This window comes from Chelonoidis abingdonii, chromosome 7, assembly GCF_003597395.2.
Source record: "Chelonoidis abingdonii isolate Lonesome George chromosome 7, CheloAbing_2.0, whole genome shotgun sequence".
In the NCBI taxonomy this organism is placed as follows: Eukaryota; Metazoa; Chordata; order Testudines; family Testudinidae; genus Chelonoidis; species Chelonoidis abingdonii.
Genome location: NC_133775.1, coordinates 87,960,378 through 87,977,835, shown reverse-complemented (window position 1 = coordinate 87,977,835; position 17,458 = coordinate 87,960,378). Strand labels below are relative to the sequence as shown.

General features: G+C 44.5%; 1 protein-coding gene across 1 annotated transcript in view; it reads right to left on the bottom strand.

Moving 5' to 3' along the window:
* The window catches only part of CCNJL (cyclin J like), a 53,174-nt gene extending 36,228 nt beyond the window's left edge, over positions 1-16,946 (bottom strand). The window contains exons 1-2 of the mRNA XM_075068087.1: positions 16,580-16,946; positions 15,701-15,810 (exon numbers count right to left, since the gene is read on the bottom strand). Coding sequence (XP_074924188.1) covers positions 15,701-15,778 — 78 coding nt within the window. The 5' untranslated portion in view covers positions 15,779-15,810; positions 16,580-16,946. The remainder of the gene's footprint in view (positions 1-15,700; positions 15,811-16,579) is intronic.
* Between the last annotated feature and the right edge of the window lie 512 nt (positions 16,947-17,458).

The following is a 17,458-nucleotide window of genomic DNA, read 5'->3' as shown; positions in this document are numbered from 1 at the left end:
GGTGCAGGAAGACTCCATACCTAAAAAGCAGCTTACAAAGACAGTGAGCAGAGTACTGTTATGGATGATCGATTCTCAGGCCTTTTTAAAAAGAGGCAGCGACAAACCACATTCTGGACTAAATAGCCACATGCTGTGGACAGGGAAGCAGCCCTTTGAAACTTGGGGCAGCCTTCACTGAAGGATTATAAAAATATCCCCCCCAGTAACGATTTATAAAAAAGGGAGACAGTGAAACATTTTCCCCATTTTTTTATATCAATTAAAAAACCCACCCATTTGAGTCCGCAATTTTTTTTATCCTGGGATTTAAGGTAATCTATACAACCCACACCTGGGTCCAGAACAGAATCCAATACACTTACAGACCAAATGTTTGAGTCTGTGGCTATTGAAACCAATTTTAAAACCAAAGAGTAGCTCATCCTTTTGGAGAGAGAGATGGACACACACAAAACAATGTGGGTGAGGTAATATCTTTAATCTACAGAGTTGTCCGATACAAGAAAAGCCCCCTGCCCCCGTTTTGTTTTTTTTAAAATCAGTCATAATCCATTATTCCAACCCAAGTAATTTACAGGAAGCCTGGCTGCTTTTCTAGCCTTTTACTCCCTTAGACAGCTATCAAGATTTCCAGTGTTTTTCTTCATATAAAGAAAACTCTGTTTCCTAGCAAATTTTTTGACTATGCATATTGAAGTTTTACTTTCTTTACATTGATTTTCAGTAGAATAGAAGAGCAATGGATGTAAGAGACACCAAAGCATTTACCAGAAAGTTATTGGCATGTCCAGAAATTGCTGTTTAGTTGCAGAGTGTCAATAGATTAGAATGTGACATGGGCTTTGAAACACAAGTGCATAGTTCCTTAGAAGCCAAACACATACCAAAATAGTGACAACTGCCTCTATCAGGCTTTGTCTACTACACTGAAAAATTCAGTAGATGCTCTTATTCTAGTATAGAAGGGCTCGTTTTCAGTTTAGATCACTTAAGAAGGTGTTTAAGAGCTAAACTAAAATGGAAATGTTGACATAGGGGACTATACTTAGGCTGTAAGCTCTTTGGGGCAGGGACTCTCTATTCTGTGCTTCTACAGCACTTACCATAATGGGTTCCTGGTCCATAATGGGTTCCTGGTCCATAAACACACTCTTAGGAACTACCACAATACACAAACACAACTAGTAAAACTTTCCAGTGTAGACAAGGCCTTAAGTCTTCACTACAGAAGTAAGGGCAGGTTTCCACTACAAAGTTAGGTCACAGTGTGGCATGTATGTGTCTATACTAAAATTAATCTCCAGCTGACGTAAATGCCTCATTACAGTGACAGTCAAACCACCTCCCTAAATGGCGTGGAACCACGGGTGACCCTATTCAGGTTGATGTAGTACAACTGCAGACACTGTGTGACATGTGTCAGTCCAGACTGTCCTCCAGCAGCTGTCCCACAATGCCCCATTCTTCATTATAGAACTGGTGCTGAGCCACAGACCTGCTGCTTTTACAACAGGCTGGATCCCATACTTGGTGAAGACCTCACCAGCACCCTACAGACCATAGTTACTGCCAAGGAGCCTGAGAAAGAGACCACGGCTGTGAACAGTGAGGAGGAGGAAGATGCAGCTGGGGATTCCAGCCATGCCACAAGCCAGGACCTGTTCGAGACTCCACCACAGTCTAGCCCAAGGGTGGGCAAACTTTTTGGCCCAAAGGCCACATCTGGGTGCAGAAACTGCATGCAGGGCCATGAATGTAGGACTGGGGCAGGGGGTTGGGGTGCGGGAGAGAGTGCGGTGTGCGGGAAGGGGCTCAAGGCAAGGGATTGGGGCGTAGGAACGGTGTGGGGTGTACAAGGGGACTCAGGGCAGGGTGTTGGGGTGCTGGAAGAGGTGCCAAGTGTGGGAGGAGGATGAGAGCAGTGGGTTGGGGTGCAGCAAGGGGCTCAGGGCAGGGGGCTGAGGTGCAGGAAGGGTGTAGGCTCCAGCCTGGTGCTACTTACCTAGAGTGGTTCCAGGGTGGCAGCAGCATGCAGCAGGGCTAACACAGGCTCCCTGCCTGCCCTGGCCCCGTGCCACTGCCAGAAGGGGAGTGGGGTGGGGGGTTAAAGGGCTCCCCGTGTTCCCAGCCAATGGGAGCTGCAAGGGGTGGTGCCTGCAGGCGAGGGCAGCACACAGAGCCCTCTGCCCTCCTTCCCCCAGGGGCCGCAGGGACGTGGTGCCAGCCACTTTTGGGAGTGGCGCAAGGCCCACGGCGCCACAGGGTTGGCAAGCCCGCAGTCCAGATCCAAAACCCTGATGGGCCAGAACCAGCCCATGGGCCGTAGTTTGCCCACCCCTGGTCTAGCTTGTCCTGCCAGGTGAGCACAGACAAGCCTGGTAAAGAGGAAGGAATCTCGTGTAAGCGTGTCCATACATTTTTTCTTACAATATTCATACTCAAAGATGGTGCCCAGCTCAGCCCCAAGCTCATGAGACATAGGTATTGACTTTTCATTGTTTTGCTCATATCAAAAGAGGTACTGGTACAGCAAACAGAGGTAGAGTTGGTATGTGCTTTTCTTTCCCCTGTTGGGTTAAGAAGAACAGTTTGTTTATGTGAACAGGGACGCCCTTTTCAATCCTCCCGAGGGAACTTGATGAAAAACTTTCATGGAAATACTCTGCAATCCTCTCCTGCAGGTTTCTAGAGATGACAGCATTATTTCGTCCTCCACGATAGGACACTCATGTCACTCTGCGAGGAGTCTGGCTGGCATCATCACAGCAAACAGGCTGTCAGCATGTGGGCCTGAGTGACTTTGGGACACCAGTAAGAACTGGGCTCTCTGTGCCTTTGTGACCCTTAGGAGGGAGATGTCAGCTAAAATAAATAAATAAATAAATAAATAAAAAAAATCACAACTCTTGGGCTGCCAGTATTCATTGCCATTGTCCTATACTCACAGCCATGGAATTGGGGGCCGAATTTTATAGCTTCATGCAACAGAAAGTCTCCTCCACCAGGCTGTACTACCAGGAGCTCAAGACTGGTGCTATCCCACGGCGCTCCAAAGTTGAAGTGTCAATAAGCACCCCCAATTAGAAGTTTTTATGAGAGTAAGGGAAGGGAGTTTTTAAACTTGTCCCTTCTCGTTGTCACTGTAAATCCAATGGTATGTCTGGTTTTATTAGCAACTTCTGGCATGGTGAGCTTAAGGGATGCACCCTTAACACCTGACCTGATAAGAAGGAGAGAGAAGACAAGCTAGGAATTTTCTGAGAGCTCTTTCAAGCCAGTGCTGCATCAGATTGTGGACAAGGAGCTTGTAGGAACAATCTGACTGAAAACATGGAAAAAAAACAATACAAAACAAAGGTCAGGCAAAAGGCCCAGGAGTCCCAGCAGAACAAGGAGAGGGAAATGCACCAGGATAATAATCGGTCTTTTCAAGCAGCAAACCCAAACACTGCAGACCTTGGTTGACTGACAGGACCAAACATCAGAATCAGCCTCGCAGTCGCTGGAAAACTGCATGGTCACTGCTCTCCAACATATCAGTTGGCATTATGAACCGCATCCTTACCCCTACTACTCCACACTGGAGGAAAGCAAGGGAAACCACAGCTTTACATAAACCAATCTATGGTTTTCTCAGCCACAACTGACTACACTGGACTAACAGCCTTTTTGTTTTCACAAGTGGAAGTGTTTACTTCCTTTTCAGGAGTAATTTTAAAAGGTTTCACTCATGTTAAATTGTGTTAGAAATTCTTATGAGATTGTATGCGTTTGTCTGCACTTTGATTTTGTGCATGAAACTTTAAAGTCTTGTGTTTGGAGACTAAAAGTTGCTTACTTGCTACAGAACGCCCACCAGCAGTCAAGAAGTCAAACAGTACTTATAAATGCCCATCAAGCACCATAGAATTCCTAGTCTCAGGAAAACACTCAACCATGTCTATAAGTGTACAGCAAGCACCACAGTTCAGAGCAGCAGGCAAAGCTGCTTTTTCACACCCCCGAGACATAGCTATGCCGATATAAGTTCCCAGTGGAGGCCAGCCCTTAGTTAAGTAGGAGTCTGGCGAAGTCCTGCCTATTACAGCTCTAAGGATGGAATTCAAACCGGTCTGGGCTCAGGAACATCTTTATTTCTGCAATCAGATCTGGAACTAGTGCCTGAGTGGTTAATAAAATGAGAAATACAGTAGAAGTTTGTCTCCAGAGCTCTGGAACCACCATGTCAAATTTAGTAGTAAGGGCGTAATACTGACTCACTTTGCACCAGTGTCAGCCACATGCTTATTAAATTTATTTCATTGTGAAGATCCATCTATATAACGGCATCAAAATGCATTTCTGTGGTGAACTGGCCTCATACAGTTTGATCAGTTGTGACAACATTAATAGAATAAGACCAGAGCAAGGTACTTTTCCCTCTTCTTCATGAGAGGGAGCATCTGGATTTGTAGTCAATAAAAAGCCTGATAAATAGTGAGGGACTTATTCCAGTTGAGGTATCTGCTTCTTAGACTTTCCCCACATCAAATATTAAAGATTTCTAATGCTTAATTCCTTCGCCGTGTTCCTCTTCCACCCTTTCTCCCAATACTAGAGGTATTAATGAAATATCCAGCAACTGACTCAATACGAGCAGAAGATTTAGTGGATTATGTGATGGTTGCGGTAGTAAACCACTGCTCAAGAAAACAAAATGGAATTCATCAGGCTGGCTTGTTTAAAAAAAGAGAAAAAAATATTTACAAGAAAAACTCCTGTCTATCATTTCTCAACAAATGTACCAACAACCTGGGATGCTTGCTCTCATAACAGAATTTGTTTTTCTATAGCATTAAATCAATGTAACTGTCAAAGCAGTCAATTTAGATACCAACAGGACACTGATCATTAACATATGAACAGCTATTTTACACATATACAAAATGGTTTTAGTGTGGACAACGTTTGCAGTAGTATTCTTGGGATCCCTCTATCATTTTGTGATAGGCAGAAATAATTCAAGGATAGCATCTCTCACTTACCATTTGCTGATGACAGTCACATTAAGAAAACCGATAACTGAAAGAAGACTGTTTCAATACTATGTTTCTAAAACGTAGTTGTGAAAGAAACTGCAACTATATTTGAAGGATACTATTTAATCCAGTGGAAAGTTGCGTAAGCCTACATAGGGCCAAAGCCAGGTCTGAAAACCAATAATGAAAATTCCTATAGTTTATTCAAATCAGAGAGTCAGCAACCACCACCAAGTCTTCAATTTTTTTTAGTTCTCTGTATGCTGGCTTTTCCTTTGCACAGTATGTCTCCATAAATACCCTATTGCACTGGATTCTCAGATTTCTTATAACAAGAATCTCTGTGTCATAAGAAATACTGTAAGATTGTTGCCAATTAAGAAGCAGCAGAAATGCCTATAGTTTACAGGTAAGGGGAAAAACAATTCTAGATACGGTTACCTTAAAAGTTCACCCTCACAACAATTCAACTTCTTCCTGTTTTCTATCTTACTTAGCTGGGGGAGAGGTCCTCATTTTCTCTCCTTGAATTCAATTTCTGTGTAGAGCATTAGCACAAAAAGTCAGAGGTGAGAAGTTAACTCCTTTGTAACTGACACTATTTAAATAAACAATCCTCTTGTCAGGAAGTGTTTGGAGAATAGCACAAAAACCTCAAGGAGTTAGGGATCTTTTGCTTCTGTTCTTTTTAAGGGAGGATGCACATATTCCTTAAATTTAACCTAAGCTACCTGTCTTCCAAACTAACTTTCCATTTTTGGCCAGTATTTCCAATATTAAGTGAAGTCTGAATGCTTAGTTACAAAGGGCTATGTAAGGAGGTGCCCTGGCTCCCCGTCGCACCTGAGGGGAACGAGCCAGAACAGGCACCCCCATGGGCGGAGCCACTACCGCCTGTTCCCGCCCCCCGGAAGTCAAGGGGCGGGACAGGAAGTATAAGAGCCAGGGCTCAGAGCTCAGTTGGGCGCCGGCTCAGGGGCGGACGTGGAGGCCCGAGCTCACCGTTTCGAGGCCCAGCCTGCCAGGCCCACTATCCTAAGGAGCGCTGCGGAGCTGCCCGCGGCCCAGTACCCGAGCGACCCCCAGCGCAACCGGCCCTGTGCCGCGCATTCCGGAGAAGCCACCGGACCCATACTGCCTCCAGCTTCGCAGGAAACCCAGTGTCGGGACCCCCGACGTACAGTACGAGCGAAGACAGCTTAGGCCGGAGGGGGATGAGTAGCCGGGAGCGCGCTGAACCAGTCAGGCAGCAGAGAGGCTTCGGACCTGTGCGCCTGTGTATCGCCACGATCCTACGATCACACCAGTCGGTTTCGGGGCGGATCCCCACTGACCGCCTTAGCAGCGACAGCCGTATAGGGCCCGGGCAGGAACGCAGAGGAGTGGGTGGCCTGCGTTCCCCCTGCCACGCCGTACCGAGGTGGCAGTATCCCCCTTAACCCAGAGCTACAGTTTGTCTGTGCCCTGTCCCAAGGGCGGAGCCCCCGAAATGTTTGTTGCTCTTGCCCTGTCCCAAAGGGGCCAGAGCCCCCGAACTGTTTGTTGCTCTGCCCTGTCCCAAAGGGGCCGGAGCCCCCGAACTGTTTGTTGCTCTGCCCTGTCCCAAAGGGGCCGGAGCCCCCGAACTGTTTGTTGCTCTGCCCTGTCCCAAAGGGTCAGAGCCCCCGAACTGTTTGTTGCTCTGCCCTGCCTGAGGGCTTGGGCTATAGACTTTGTTTGCTCAGCCCCTAAGCTGAGCCTGGACTGTTTGCTGCCCGCCCTGTCTAAGGGCCAAGGCCTATAGACTTTTGTTTGCTCAGCCCTCGGGTACGGGAGCGGAGCGTGAGCCGTCCAGCGGCCTGGAAGGAGGCGCCCTGGCTCCCCGTCGCACCTGAGGGAACGGGGCCCGAACACACCGGTTTACAGGCTATCATACTCAAGAGGAGACTCTACAATTGATGGTATGCTATTTCCTACGGAAACTAGCTTCTGTACAAACTCCAGTGTTGTGCCTTTAAGTTACAAAAACATTTACAGAAGTGTTCTGTTAAGTGTTTCTATGATTAGACAGTTGGCAGTAGTTTAGTGAACAGGTCATTAAGGTTAAGAGTCAGATACTATGTTTACGAAAGCTTGTTAGTGGGTTACAGTTGATGCTTTTGGACTTTGCTGGTCACAATACAGAGATTATGCAAACTACCCACCCACTAGAGATAACTGAAAGATCAATTACACTTCAGAAGGAACTAGCACAGTGGTGAGCAATCTGCAGCTCACAAGCCAAAAGCAGCCCATCAGGGTAATCTGCTGGTGGGCCACAAGACAGTTTACATTGACCATCCACAGGCACGGCCCCCCACAGCTCCCAGTGGCCATGGTTTGTCATTCCCAGCCAATGGGAGCCGCGGGAAGCAGCGGGCAGCACATCCCTGTGGTCTGCACTGCTTCTCGCAGCTCCCATTGGCCACGAACAGTGAACTGCAGCCACTGGGAGCTGCGGGGGGCCGTGCCTGTGGATGGTCAATATAAACTGTCTTGCTGCCCACAGCGGATTACCCTGATGGGCCACAGGTTGCCCACCACTGAACTAGCATGATGCGTTTGGTCGGAGGACAGGAATGTGCATGAAAATCCCTCCAAAAGACCATGTTTTGCCCTTGTCCACATCAGACTCCAGCTACACTACTGCTATATCACTTCAAAGCTGTAGTGTAGATGGGTTCTAAACATGTTAGGGGGACAGTCCGGGTTTTAACCTTGTTATGGGGCCACAATTAGATACTCTCTACACTTTAACTTTTAGCCTTATTATAATTAAGTCACCTATTTGTTATAGAATAGATGGGGCCTAAGTGGCAGTGAAACATTATTAATATAACAAACTTAAATAAGAGTTTTCCAGTTTCATTAAGCAAGTTTTATCAGTATTCCCCCCACCCCCCATTTCTAAGCAAAGTTCTAGAAGACTGCGGGGTTAGAGTCTCATAACAGACCTGGGTTCATCCCCATTACCCTCATTTAAGCACAAGACTGGGAGTGACACTAAGCTTAAACAGGATGTCAAAATGCAGCTCTCTTGAAATTTAAGATCCCATGGCACTTTTTGACAAGTATACCGGCCAACATTCTCCCTCCTTCAACAGAGTCTAATAATGGATAAGGTTGTGTGCAAGACATTGTTCAAATTACCCTTGGTGATTTATGAAGTGTGCCACTCAAATCTCAATAGAAGTATATAAAAATATGATTCTAAGCAGCACCACCAACACTCGCCTACAATTGAAAGAGATGGCAGAGACCTCCTTTTGAAGAGTACGCAACTTGTTCTAAGGGCACATCCAGACTACCTGCCGGATCGGCAGGTAGCAATCGATCTATCGGGGATCAATCTATCGCGTCTCATCTAGACGCGATCTATTGATCCCTGAACTTGCCCCCCCCCCCACTCCAGAACTATACTGGAGCGAGTGGTGGTAGCGGAGTCAACGAGGGAGCCGCGGCCATCTATCCCGCGCTGTGAGAATGGGAGGTAAGTCAAAATAAGATACATCAATTTCAGCTACGCTATTCCTGTAGATGAAGTTGCGTATCTTACATCGACCCCTGCCTCCTCCCAGCGTAGACCAGGCCTCAGTGGAGTACACCAGAACTTCTCGTATCCAGTAAGCAATGACAAATATTACTGCGTGCACCTACCAGTTTTAAAAATAGGTCAGGCTAGCTCCATTCATTTAAAAGCTACCTAGAAGACAAACTCAGAAGCACCTCAAAAAACAAACAAACAAACAAAAACTTTACTCATGCAAACACATGGTTCTTGTCAACTGACTTCAAATGGCATTATTGAAAGAGGGATGTTCCATGTTTGTCTATAAATCAAGGCTTAATTTGTGCCAGGGCTAGCCAGGGTTGAGCCCCTGGCACCTCGGGTTGCTGCATCAGCTCTGAATGTAAAAAAATTGCTCGAGCCCCAGCACCTAATTGCTTGAGCCCCGGCAGCTTTTGTGTTACAGATTAAGCACTCCTCTCAACTCCACATCAGACTTGCAGATGAAGGTATTTTCCTAATTGAAAGTCATTTAGGGTATGTCTTCTACGCTAGGAAATTAGGTTGATTTTATATATTCGATTGCGTATGTCCCTACTAAGTGCATTAAGTTGGCGGAATGTGTCCTCACTACCATGGCTAGCATCGACTTACACAGCAGTACACTGTAGGTGGCTATCCCACAATTCCCGCAGTCTCCACTGCCCATTGGAATTCTGGGTTAAGCTCCCAATGCCTGATGGGGCAAAAACATTGTTGCGGGTGGTTCTGAGTACGTTGTCAGTCGCCCCTCCCTCCGTGAAAACGGCAGACAATTGTTTAGCGTCAGACAACAGGGCAATTAGAAGAGCACAGCAAGGCGCACTGCACATCAGAGAGACTGTGAAAACCAGTTTCGTTACTGGCCAGGCTTTGGCATGATTGTTGTTTGCATCAAGGAGACCCGCCCCCTTTGCTGATTTTAATTCTCTGTGAGACAACCACCCTCTCCACTTCGAAATAAAGTAACTATTGTTTTGAAACTATGCGTTCTCTCTCTTTTTTTTTTTTTAAATTAATAAATAAAGAGATAACAGACAAGCTAGCCCAGGTGGGGTGGCGGAGGAAGGACGGACAAGGCTTATATTGCTTATTGTAGCCACGCTAAAAATCAAACTGTTAGGCCATCCTCTGGAGTGGAGTGGCTGGGTGCCCGGAGCCTTCCCTCGCGTTCTGGGGCATCTGGGTGAGGAGGCTATGGAACATGGGAAGGGGGGTAGGCGATTATACAGTGGATGCAGTGGGGGGGGGGGGGGTCTGTGCTCTTGTTGGCTTTCCTGCAGATCCAACAGATGCTTCATCATGTCCATTTGCTCCGCATTAGCCTCAGCTCTTCATGCTCACTTAATTCTTTCCTGGCCTATGCCACTGAATGCCTCCATGCAATAAGCTGTGTCCTATCAGTGCTAGAGGACTGCATGAGTTCAGAAAACATGTCAGCGTGAGTGCGTTTTTTTTTTGCCTTATAATCTGCGATAAACTCAGGGATGGAGATGATAGCAGGAGCGTAGAAACATTCTACACTCTATGATTCTGGGGGCACTGCATGGTCACCTGTGCTGCTGAGTTCGCCACACTGACCAAACAGGAAATGAAATTCAAAAGTTGCAAGGGCTTTTCCTGTGTACCTGGCAAGTGCATCAAAGTTCAAAGTCCTGTCCAGAGCGGTCACAATGGAGCACTCTGGGATAGCTCCCGGAGGCCAATACCGTCGATTTGCATCTATACTACCCCAAATTCAACACTATATCATGTTTTTCACTTCATATTTGTACTGTACCACCAGATTTCTGCCCTCTGACAATGCCTTTCAATACACACAGTTAAAACTGCAGACTCCACTGCTTAGACATTCAAAAATTTTTTTTTTTTTTGCCAGCCTACTAAAGAGGACAGACAGGTGTTAGCACACTGTTCTTATGTAAGAGGAGGTATTTGTGCTTGAATGCACTCCACAGCAGGCATTTTTAATCACAGTATTACCAAACATTCTAATTTCAAAGGCCAGTTTAATTGCTACTGTGTGTAAAAATCCACTACTTCATGTATTCCACTTTGGTATTTTAGAGAGTGTTTCCTTAAATTCTCCTTGCTCGGTTTAAATTATTCAAATGCTCAGCAGCTAATCTGAGGCAGGATCAGAGAAAGGAGTGTGAAAACTGAAATTCCAACTTTGAGGAAAGATGAAAGAAGAGAGATCATGAATAACCATGTACGTTATTAGGACACCTGTTCCTTTCAGCTCCATACACATGGTGCCATCTATACTAAAAGCAAACAAAAGCTAGCAACCAGTAATGCTATTATTACAACTTTCAAAAGCTGGAGTTTTTAAAGTGGACAGATTACATTTTTGTTGCTGGGCCTACAATCCCTTTAGAGGCCTTAGCGCAATGAGTTGCTCGCTGCTGGTTATGCCTACTTTCATTTTACAACTGATTTAAACTAGAAGGGCACGTTAAAAGCAAATGTTAACATTTTTTCAGTTCATCAAGATGAACAGAAGAGATAAATTGCGTCTCAGAGACATGCTGGATCCCGGAAATTCTCCTCTAGATTTTGCTTTCAAGATCTGGAAAAGTTACATTGCTTTTTGCAATGTCCCGCTACCTCCTTGGACAAAAAAAGAAAAAAAAAGAAAACGAAAACGCAATTGCCTGATTTACTTAGTTGCGATGTTTGTACAATGCTGAATTCAATTATCTGTGCCGAGCATCTGTAATTTATTTGAAAAAGCACCTATCAAATAACATTTGGTAGGGAGTAAAAAGTACAATAGTGGATTTAAGAGGATACAGAATTGAAATGATGAAATTACTGTGTCCTCATTTTTAGTAAAATCTTGCTTAATTAATAGAACAGGGAAGCCAAGTGTTTAAGGGATGCAGAGAATGTGTGTAAAGAACACAGGGAAACATTCCCCCCTATTCAATGGGAGAAAGGTGGGGAGGGTTGTTTTTACTGAAGAATGGGGACCATAAACCTGTTGCTTGTTGTACTTCTGACAACTTGTTTTATTACTATCAGGGTTATCTGTTAGCTGGGGGAGTAACTTTTACCTAGAGGAAATACCTATCCTCCCCAGACACTGTAAAAATGTAAAGGCACAGAACTGTTTGTTTTCAGCAGAAGGCACCAGCTCTGTTCAACTATCCACCTGGCTGGAAAGCCCACAGACCACTCATTGGCAAAGCAATTAAGACAGCCTTTGAAAGATTAAGTTACAATACAAACTCTTAAAGCTTGCACGCTCAATGGGCTTTGTGAAATTCAGCCCTGCTCTTACTCACATTGCTTTGAGAAGCCATGTAAGAGGTGAATAAAGGAGGAAATACAAGCAGATCTACTGAGCACTTTTAAATTGTAGGAAATGTGCATATCCTGGCAGGAAGAAAGCCAACATACCACAAACATTGGGGGCTGGAGGACAACTTAGAACTCTGTTTCCAAAACAAGCTCAGATCGTGTTCTAAATAGATATATTTTCTCTTTTTTAGCACTTGGGTGCAAAGAGAAATGCTGACTTGCTATTTAAACTCTCTCTCTTTCTAGAGTACTTCTTCCTGCTACACCAGAGGTACACATTTACATAGAACTGAAGTGTCAGAAGGCCAATTTCTGTGACATTGTATCCATTTGGTAGGTCCCAAAAACCTCTTGAAAGCTAAATGACTTAAAATGCAAGTCGGCCTGCTAGCAGGCTATCCCTCCACCACCGACTACCACTGCACAGGCTCTAGGCTGCCGAAAGGTCATCATGGGCATCAACCCACCTGTTACAGTACTGCTAATGAACAGGGTAGAAGAGAACACTGAAGACTGCAGGGCAGGCTCTGTCTTCTACTCCACTAGTGCCCTTCCACCTCCTCAAGCAGTCCTCCATGGCACAATCCTGCAAGTCTTAAATATTCTGACCCAAACAGAGAAGCCATTAAACTTGTACTGTACATTGAATTCAGACTAGTCATGAGCTTACAGTGTTCTGGATCTGGCCAGAACACTCAAGAACTGCGTAGCCTAGCAAGATATAGCAGAATCTACCTCCGTAGCAACCACAACACTGCTTCTTGACCAGCCAGCCAAGTAGAATGCCTACTTAAGGGATTTATTTCCTGATTTATGAGCACCCCCATCTCTACAGCAAAAAGGTTCTCAGCACCTTGAAACCCAATTTACACTAGCACACCTGAAGTCTTCTATGTACATCAGGTGCCTGCCCTCAAGCACGCTGCATTCACTGTGTACAGCTAACAAACATACTGCATGAAGGACTCCAGTCCATGCAGTAACACCAGCTTTCAGAGGCCCTAATTATCCTCAGAGTACAGTAATTTTAGGTTTTTGCACATTATGTACACAGATATATTATGACACCACCCTTACAAGTGTTTGTGGTTTTATGCCCTCCAAAGGAAGGCTCAGTTAGGTTTAATATTAAAATGATCTCCACGTGTCTTGTTTTAAAAGAAGTTAAAAATTTTCAGAAACTTTCCTTCAGAAATGCTTATGTTGCTGAAATGGGAAATTTCTTCTCTGCATTAAATACAAACTTCAAGTATGTTCTTCTGAAGAGTGAACAATCTGCCAAGAAATCTGCACCGCAAGTCATGGGCTACATAAGTGTATTTTCCCCTATTGCCAAACACAACCTTTATTATAGTTTCTGTCTCAGACTCACCTGCTTAGACCAAGACTAATCTGTTGGTGTGTTCTTACCTCCCCCTGCACCTCATCCATGACCAGATTAACATGCTGGGCCAGACAACAGCACTGAAAGTGTTTAGAACAGCCCTCAGTAGAGATCAAAAAAAAAAAAAAGCTTTGTTTTGTGGGCAACACCATCTGCTTTACCATTTTCTACAGCACAGCACCATAATATACCACTAGGACTCTCAGCAATCTTGTAGACATAGAAAAGCAGAACAATATTTATGCTTTTTTTGTTCTGTGCTGCTGTTGCAGATTTCCCCATCACTGAAAGCTAATTAGTTAAATGCACAGTATTCTTCCAGAACAAAATCAGATGTGGTTCTTCTATTTGACTAGAAACATGCTAAATCTAATTACTTTTATTTATTTATTTATTTTAAAAGGAAGGATTTCTTCCAAACTCCCACCTCAGAAGCATGTGCAGGCAACATCACATCCTCAATACTGCAGGGTTTACGAATCCCGCATTTAGATTTCTCTTTAAGGGACATTTGCAATTTAAAAAAGAAAAAAGCCTGGGCTTGCATCCTCTTTTCTGCTTCTTTATTATGTATAAGGAAAGCCTGAAGAGTTTTGAGGGGAGGGGTTTATGGGTAATTTTTCCACTTTAATATCATAGATATCGACTCTCATCTTGCTGGTTATGCTGAAGGAGTCTGTTTTATGGTCTCTCATTTGTTTCAAGGATTCATTTTTCTAAAACGTTAAAGGCATTAACAAAAAGACTCAACAAATTGTACACCGTGACAGTCCTTTTCTTTCTCAATACACTCATACACTGAGCTTTGAAATATCATTTCATTCTTTAACCAGAATCTTCCAAGCTAGGCAGGACCTGATCTTCTAATGCAAGAACATAAATACGCACAGTTCAGGCCTTTCTTATAAATAAAGTAGCAAAAAGAAAAAGTACAAGCCTATTTTCCCTCTTTTCAGCTTCACCTGAAAATTCAAGCAACCAGGCCTACTCCTGTCATAAGAACTGGCATCTGTGTGTACACATGAACAACAAAATTCTAGCATTGTAGGATAGTCCAATGTAACCATGTCCCAAACGTAGGCTTTAGTATGCACTTGCTAAAGGCAAATTCTAAGCCACATATACATGAGGTAAAACATGGCAAAGAAATTATGCAGGCCTCAGAAGAAATTGACAAGGCAAATAGTTTTTTTTTTGTTTTTTTACTGAAATCCGCACTTTGACCAAATAGAATTTTCAGTGGTCATCAAAGTCTTTTGGCGTGAAAATTAATGTGGTAAAACTCAATTGCCTAATAAGAGCCTATTATTTACTTTGTCAATTTCATAAGGCACTAGATGTTTGATACAGGAAAATTAGTTTTAAGTAACTTCATAAACAAGTTCAGTGTTTTCTTTTGCAAGAAAAGAAACAGCTGTTGATCTAGATTTACTTGCATCAATTATCCCCCCCACCCCATTTCAGAATCAGAAGGACCTGTCCCTCAACGTGATAGCATGAGAACAAACAACTCACTTGCCAAGACCTGATAATGATTAAGTCACCTGATGTAATTTATAGTTGAATGCCAGCTGGATCCAAAGTGTTAATTTTGTTAAGGGTAACTTGAAAGGGAATAAAGTGCAGATAGTTAATCTTTGCTGTGATCTCTCTTTCATGTTACCCAGCTAAATGCATTTAGCAATTCTTTAATGTTTGAAGTGTACCTAAGGACATGCAACCTGTAAATAGACAATGCTATTAATTCTAGCGGCTCAAAGCAAGAGCTTTTTTAAATTAAGAGGACAAGACAAAGCACAGCAATAAATCCCTTCAAATACTGCCCAAATATTGCTCATTTAGGTATTTTAATATCAAAGATTTCTTCTTCTTCTTTAGGAGCACACATGTAGACACAGTCCTAGCTTTATCAAAGCAGACAATTACAGCCAGCATTTGTACTGTTATCTCACAACTCCTCTGCAGTCTGCCAAGAAACAAGTGTCTGTAGTAAAATTGCCTCTCAAGCTGTTTTTGTTTGAAAACAAGTAGAGTTACTTCTTCAGACCTTAAGATCTTTTGATTGCAAGCAGCACAGCAACAGTACCCACTTTTTATTTAACACATTGTATCACCACCAGCTTGCCTGAATTAAAACTGCTGAACAAAAGCCAGCAGATATTTTTAGCCTGTAAACAGGTTTTTGTACACTGTAAATTATGATTAAAGTATTTTTATAGGACAGAAAGTGTTCAGTGTAGGTTCTTCTTTGATTAACTGAATTGATGAAGACAGTTACTCTTGAGGTCCCTTCCAATCCTGATATTCTATGATTCTATGACAATTTAGAGCTTTAACATTTGTTTTCCTTATAATGCTTGAGGGGCATTTTTGCTGAATCGAAAACAAACAGGGGAAGGTGAGAAAAGGGAGTTAAAGTCCAACCTTCATTCTCAGAGTTTGATGAATGTCTGCTGCCAGCTCCCCTTTCCACCACTGCTCTTCCATCCTCATTCTTCCCATCCAGAGGTGTGGAAGACAGGGATTTAGTAACTCTGCTGGAAAGGAAACAAACCAAATAAATCAAGCAGCTCGTACAAATCAATCCAGTACCATCAGTTTTTCCTAGCCGTTTTAGTGTTAGTTACTTGCCGTCAGATTGACAACACTCTCTAGATATAAACCACTTGAAAACAATCACTGTTCAGCTTGTTTCAAAGAGACAAAAATACAAGTTATTCAGAGTCATCATAAGGCCATCAAACTTCTGATCAGATCGTGACCTGTAGGTTTTGCCAGTTGTAGGACTATGCCAAATCCTTCCAAAGAGGTTTTGCTCCAAAAACATCTCGGTGCAGCATTGTCCTCGGGATCACTTAAAGATTCAGAGAGCTTCTCCAATAGCAGAAGTGTTTCTCACACTGTTGCTTCCTTCCCATAAAACAAACCAGTGGTGCGTCTGCTCTCAGACACTCTTATTCTCCCATTTTTAGGCTACCAAAGGCTTCCTTCTAACTGTCTTTCCCAGATAAAGGTTTTTTTGTTGTTGTTTTTTTTAATGGGGGGGCGGGAGGAATGAGTCCCAGCTAGAGAAATTCTGGGGGGCTTTTTACCCTCATTTCATCAGGTGGGAAGAAGTGCCCCGTAATTGACGTTACATCAACTGGATCTAGCCCTTCCTCAGCTGGTTGTGTAAAGCAGTCACACTGGGGTTTTTAATACCCTTCCAATGTGCAATTCTAACCTGCAGATTCTGGGTCCCCCCCCCTTTTAATTAAAAACGCTACACAACTTCACGACCCTGAAAAATGCAACTTGTGTTACCTTCGCCGGCTGCCTCCTCTTTGCCTCACACACTGTGATCAGCAGCCTTTGTCCTACTCCAACATCCTGCTGGTGCTGATACAGCAGCAGTGCGAACACTGCAGCCAAGAGGGAAAGAATCAGACTCCGGCAGCCCCTGGCGCTAAAAGTCGGAGGGAAAGACAGGAGATGGATGCACACATCCCCCACCCCAAAGTGCACCATGCATGGAAAATAGACACTGGTGCCGCCCCCCCCTTTTAGAGCACCCAACCCCTCCAGCCTCCCCCGTTGTTCTCCTGCACCCACTCCCCGCAGCAGGCTACCCCTGCCAACACTCTATGGGAGAGCAGCACCGCTCGCGGGGAATTACCACACCAGCCCCGCACCACGCAGGCGCCATGCCTCTGCCCCGAAGGACTCTGGGGACTGTAGTTTCCTCCCCCCTGCGCGGTGAGCCTAGGGGCACGGGCGGGTGAGGCGTGGCTTGGCTCGGGCGGCGGAGGCCCCAGGCAGAGGGTGTCTCGCGGGAAGGCGGCGCGTGCTGCTGCGGCTCAGGAGCCCGCTGTCCACGTGCTTGCAGCAGTGCTGTCCAGCACCAGGGTCACCAAGCCCCTTGCCTGGGTGTATGTGTGTATGACTGTCTTATGCAAATCATGCAATGACCTAATGTACATATTTGTGAGTAATGTGCATCTAATCATACATTGTATGAAGGCATTGGCTTGACAATCTGGGGAGTAAAGTGGGCAGCAGGGCAAGCTTCTGCCATACCACTCTTTTGCCAGCAGCAACCATTCAGAAGCCAGGGTTAACCTCCCTCCCCATTACGAACTTGGCTTTAAATTCATGAGATTTTTATAATATAAATCAGGGGTAGGCAACCTATGGCACGTGTGC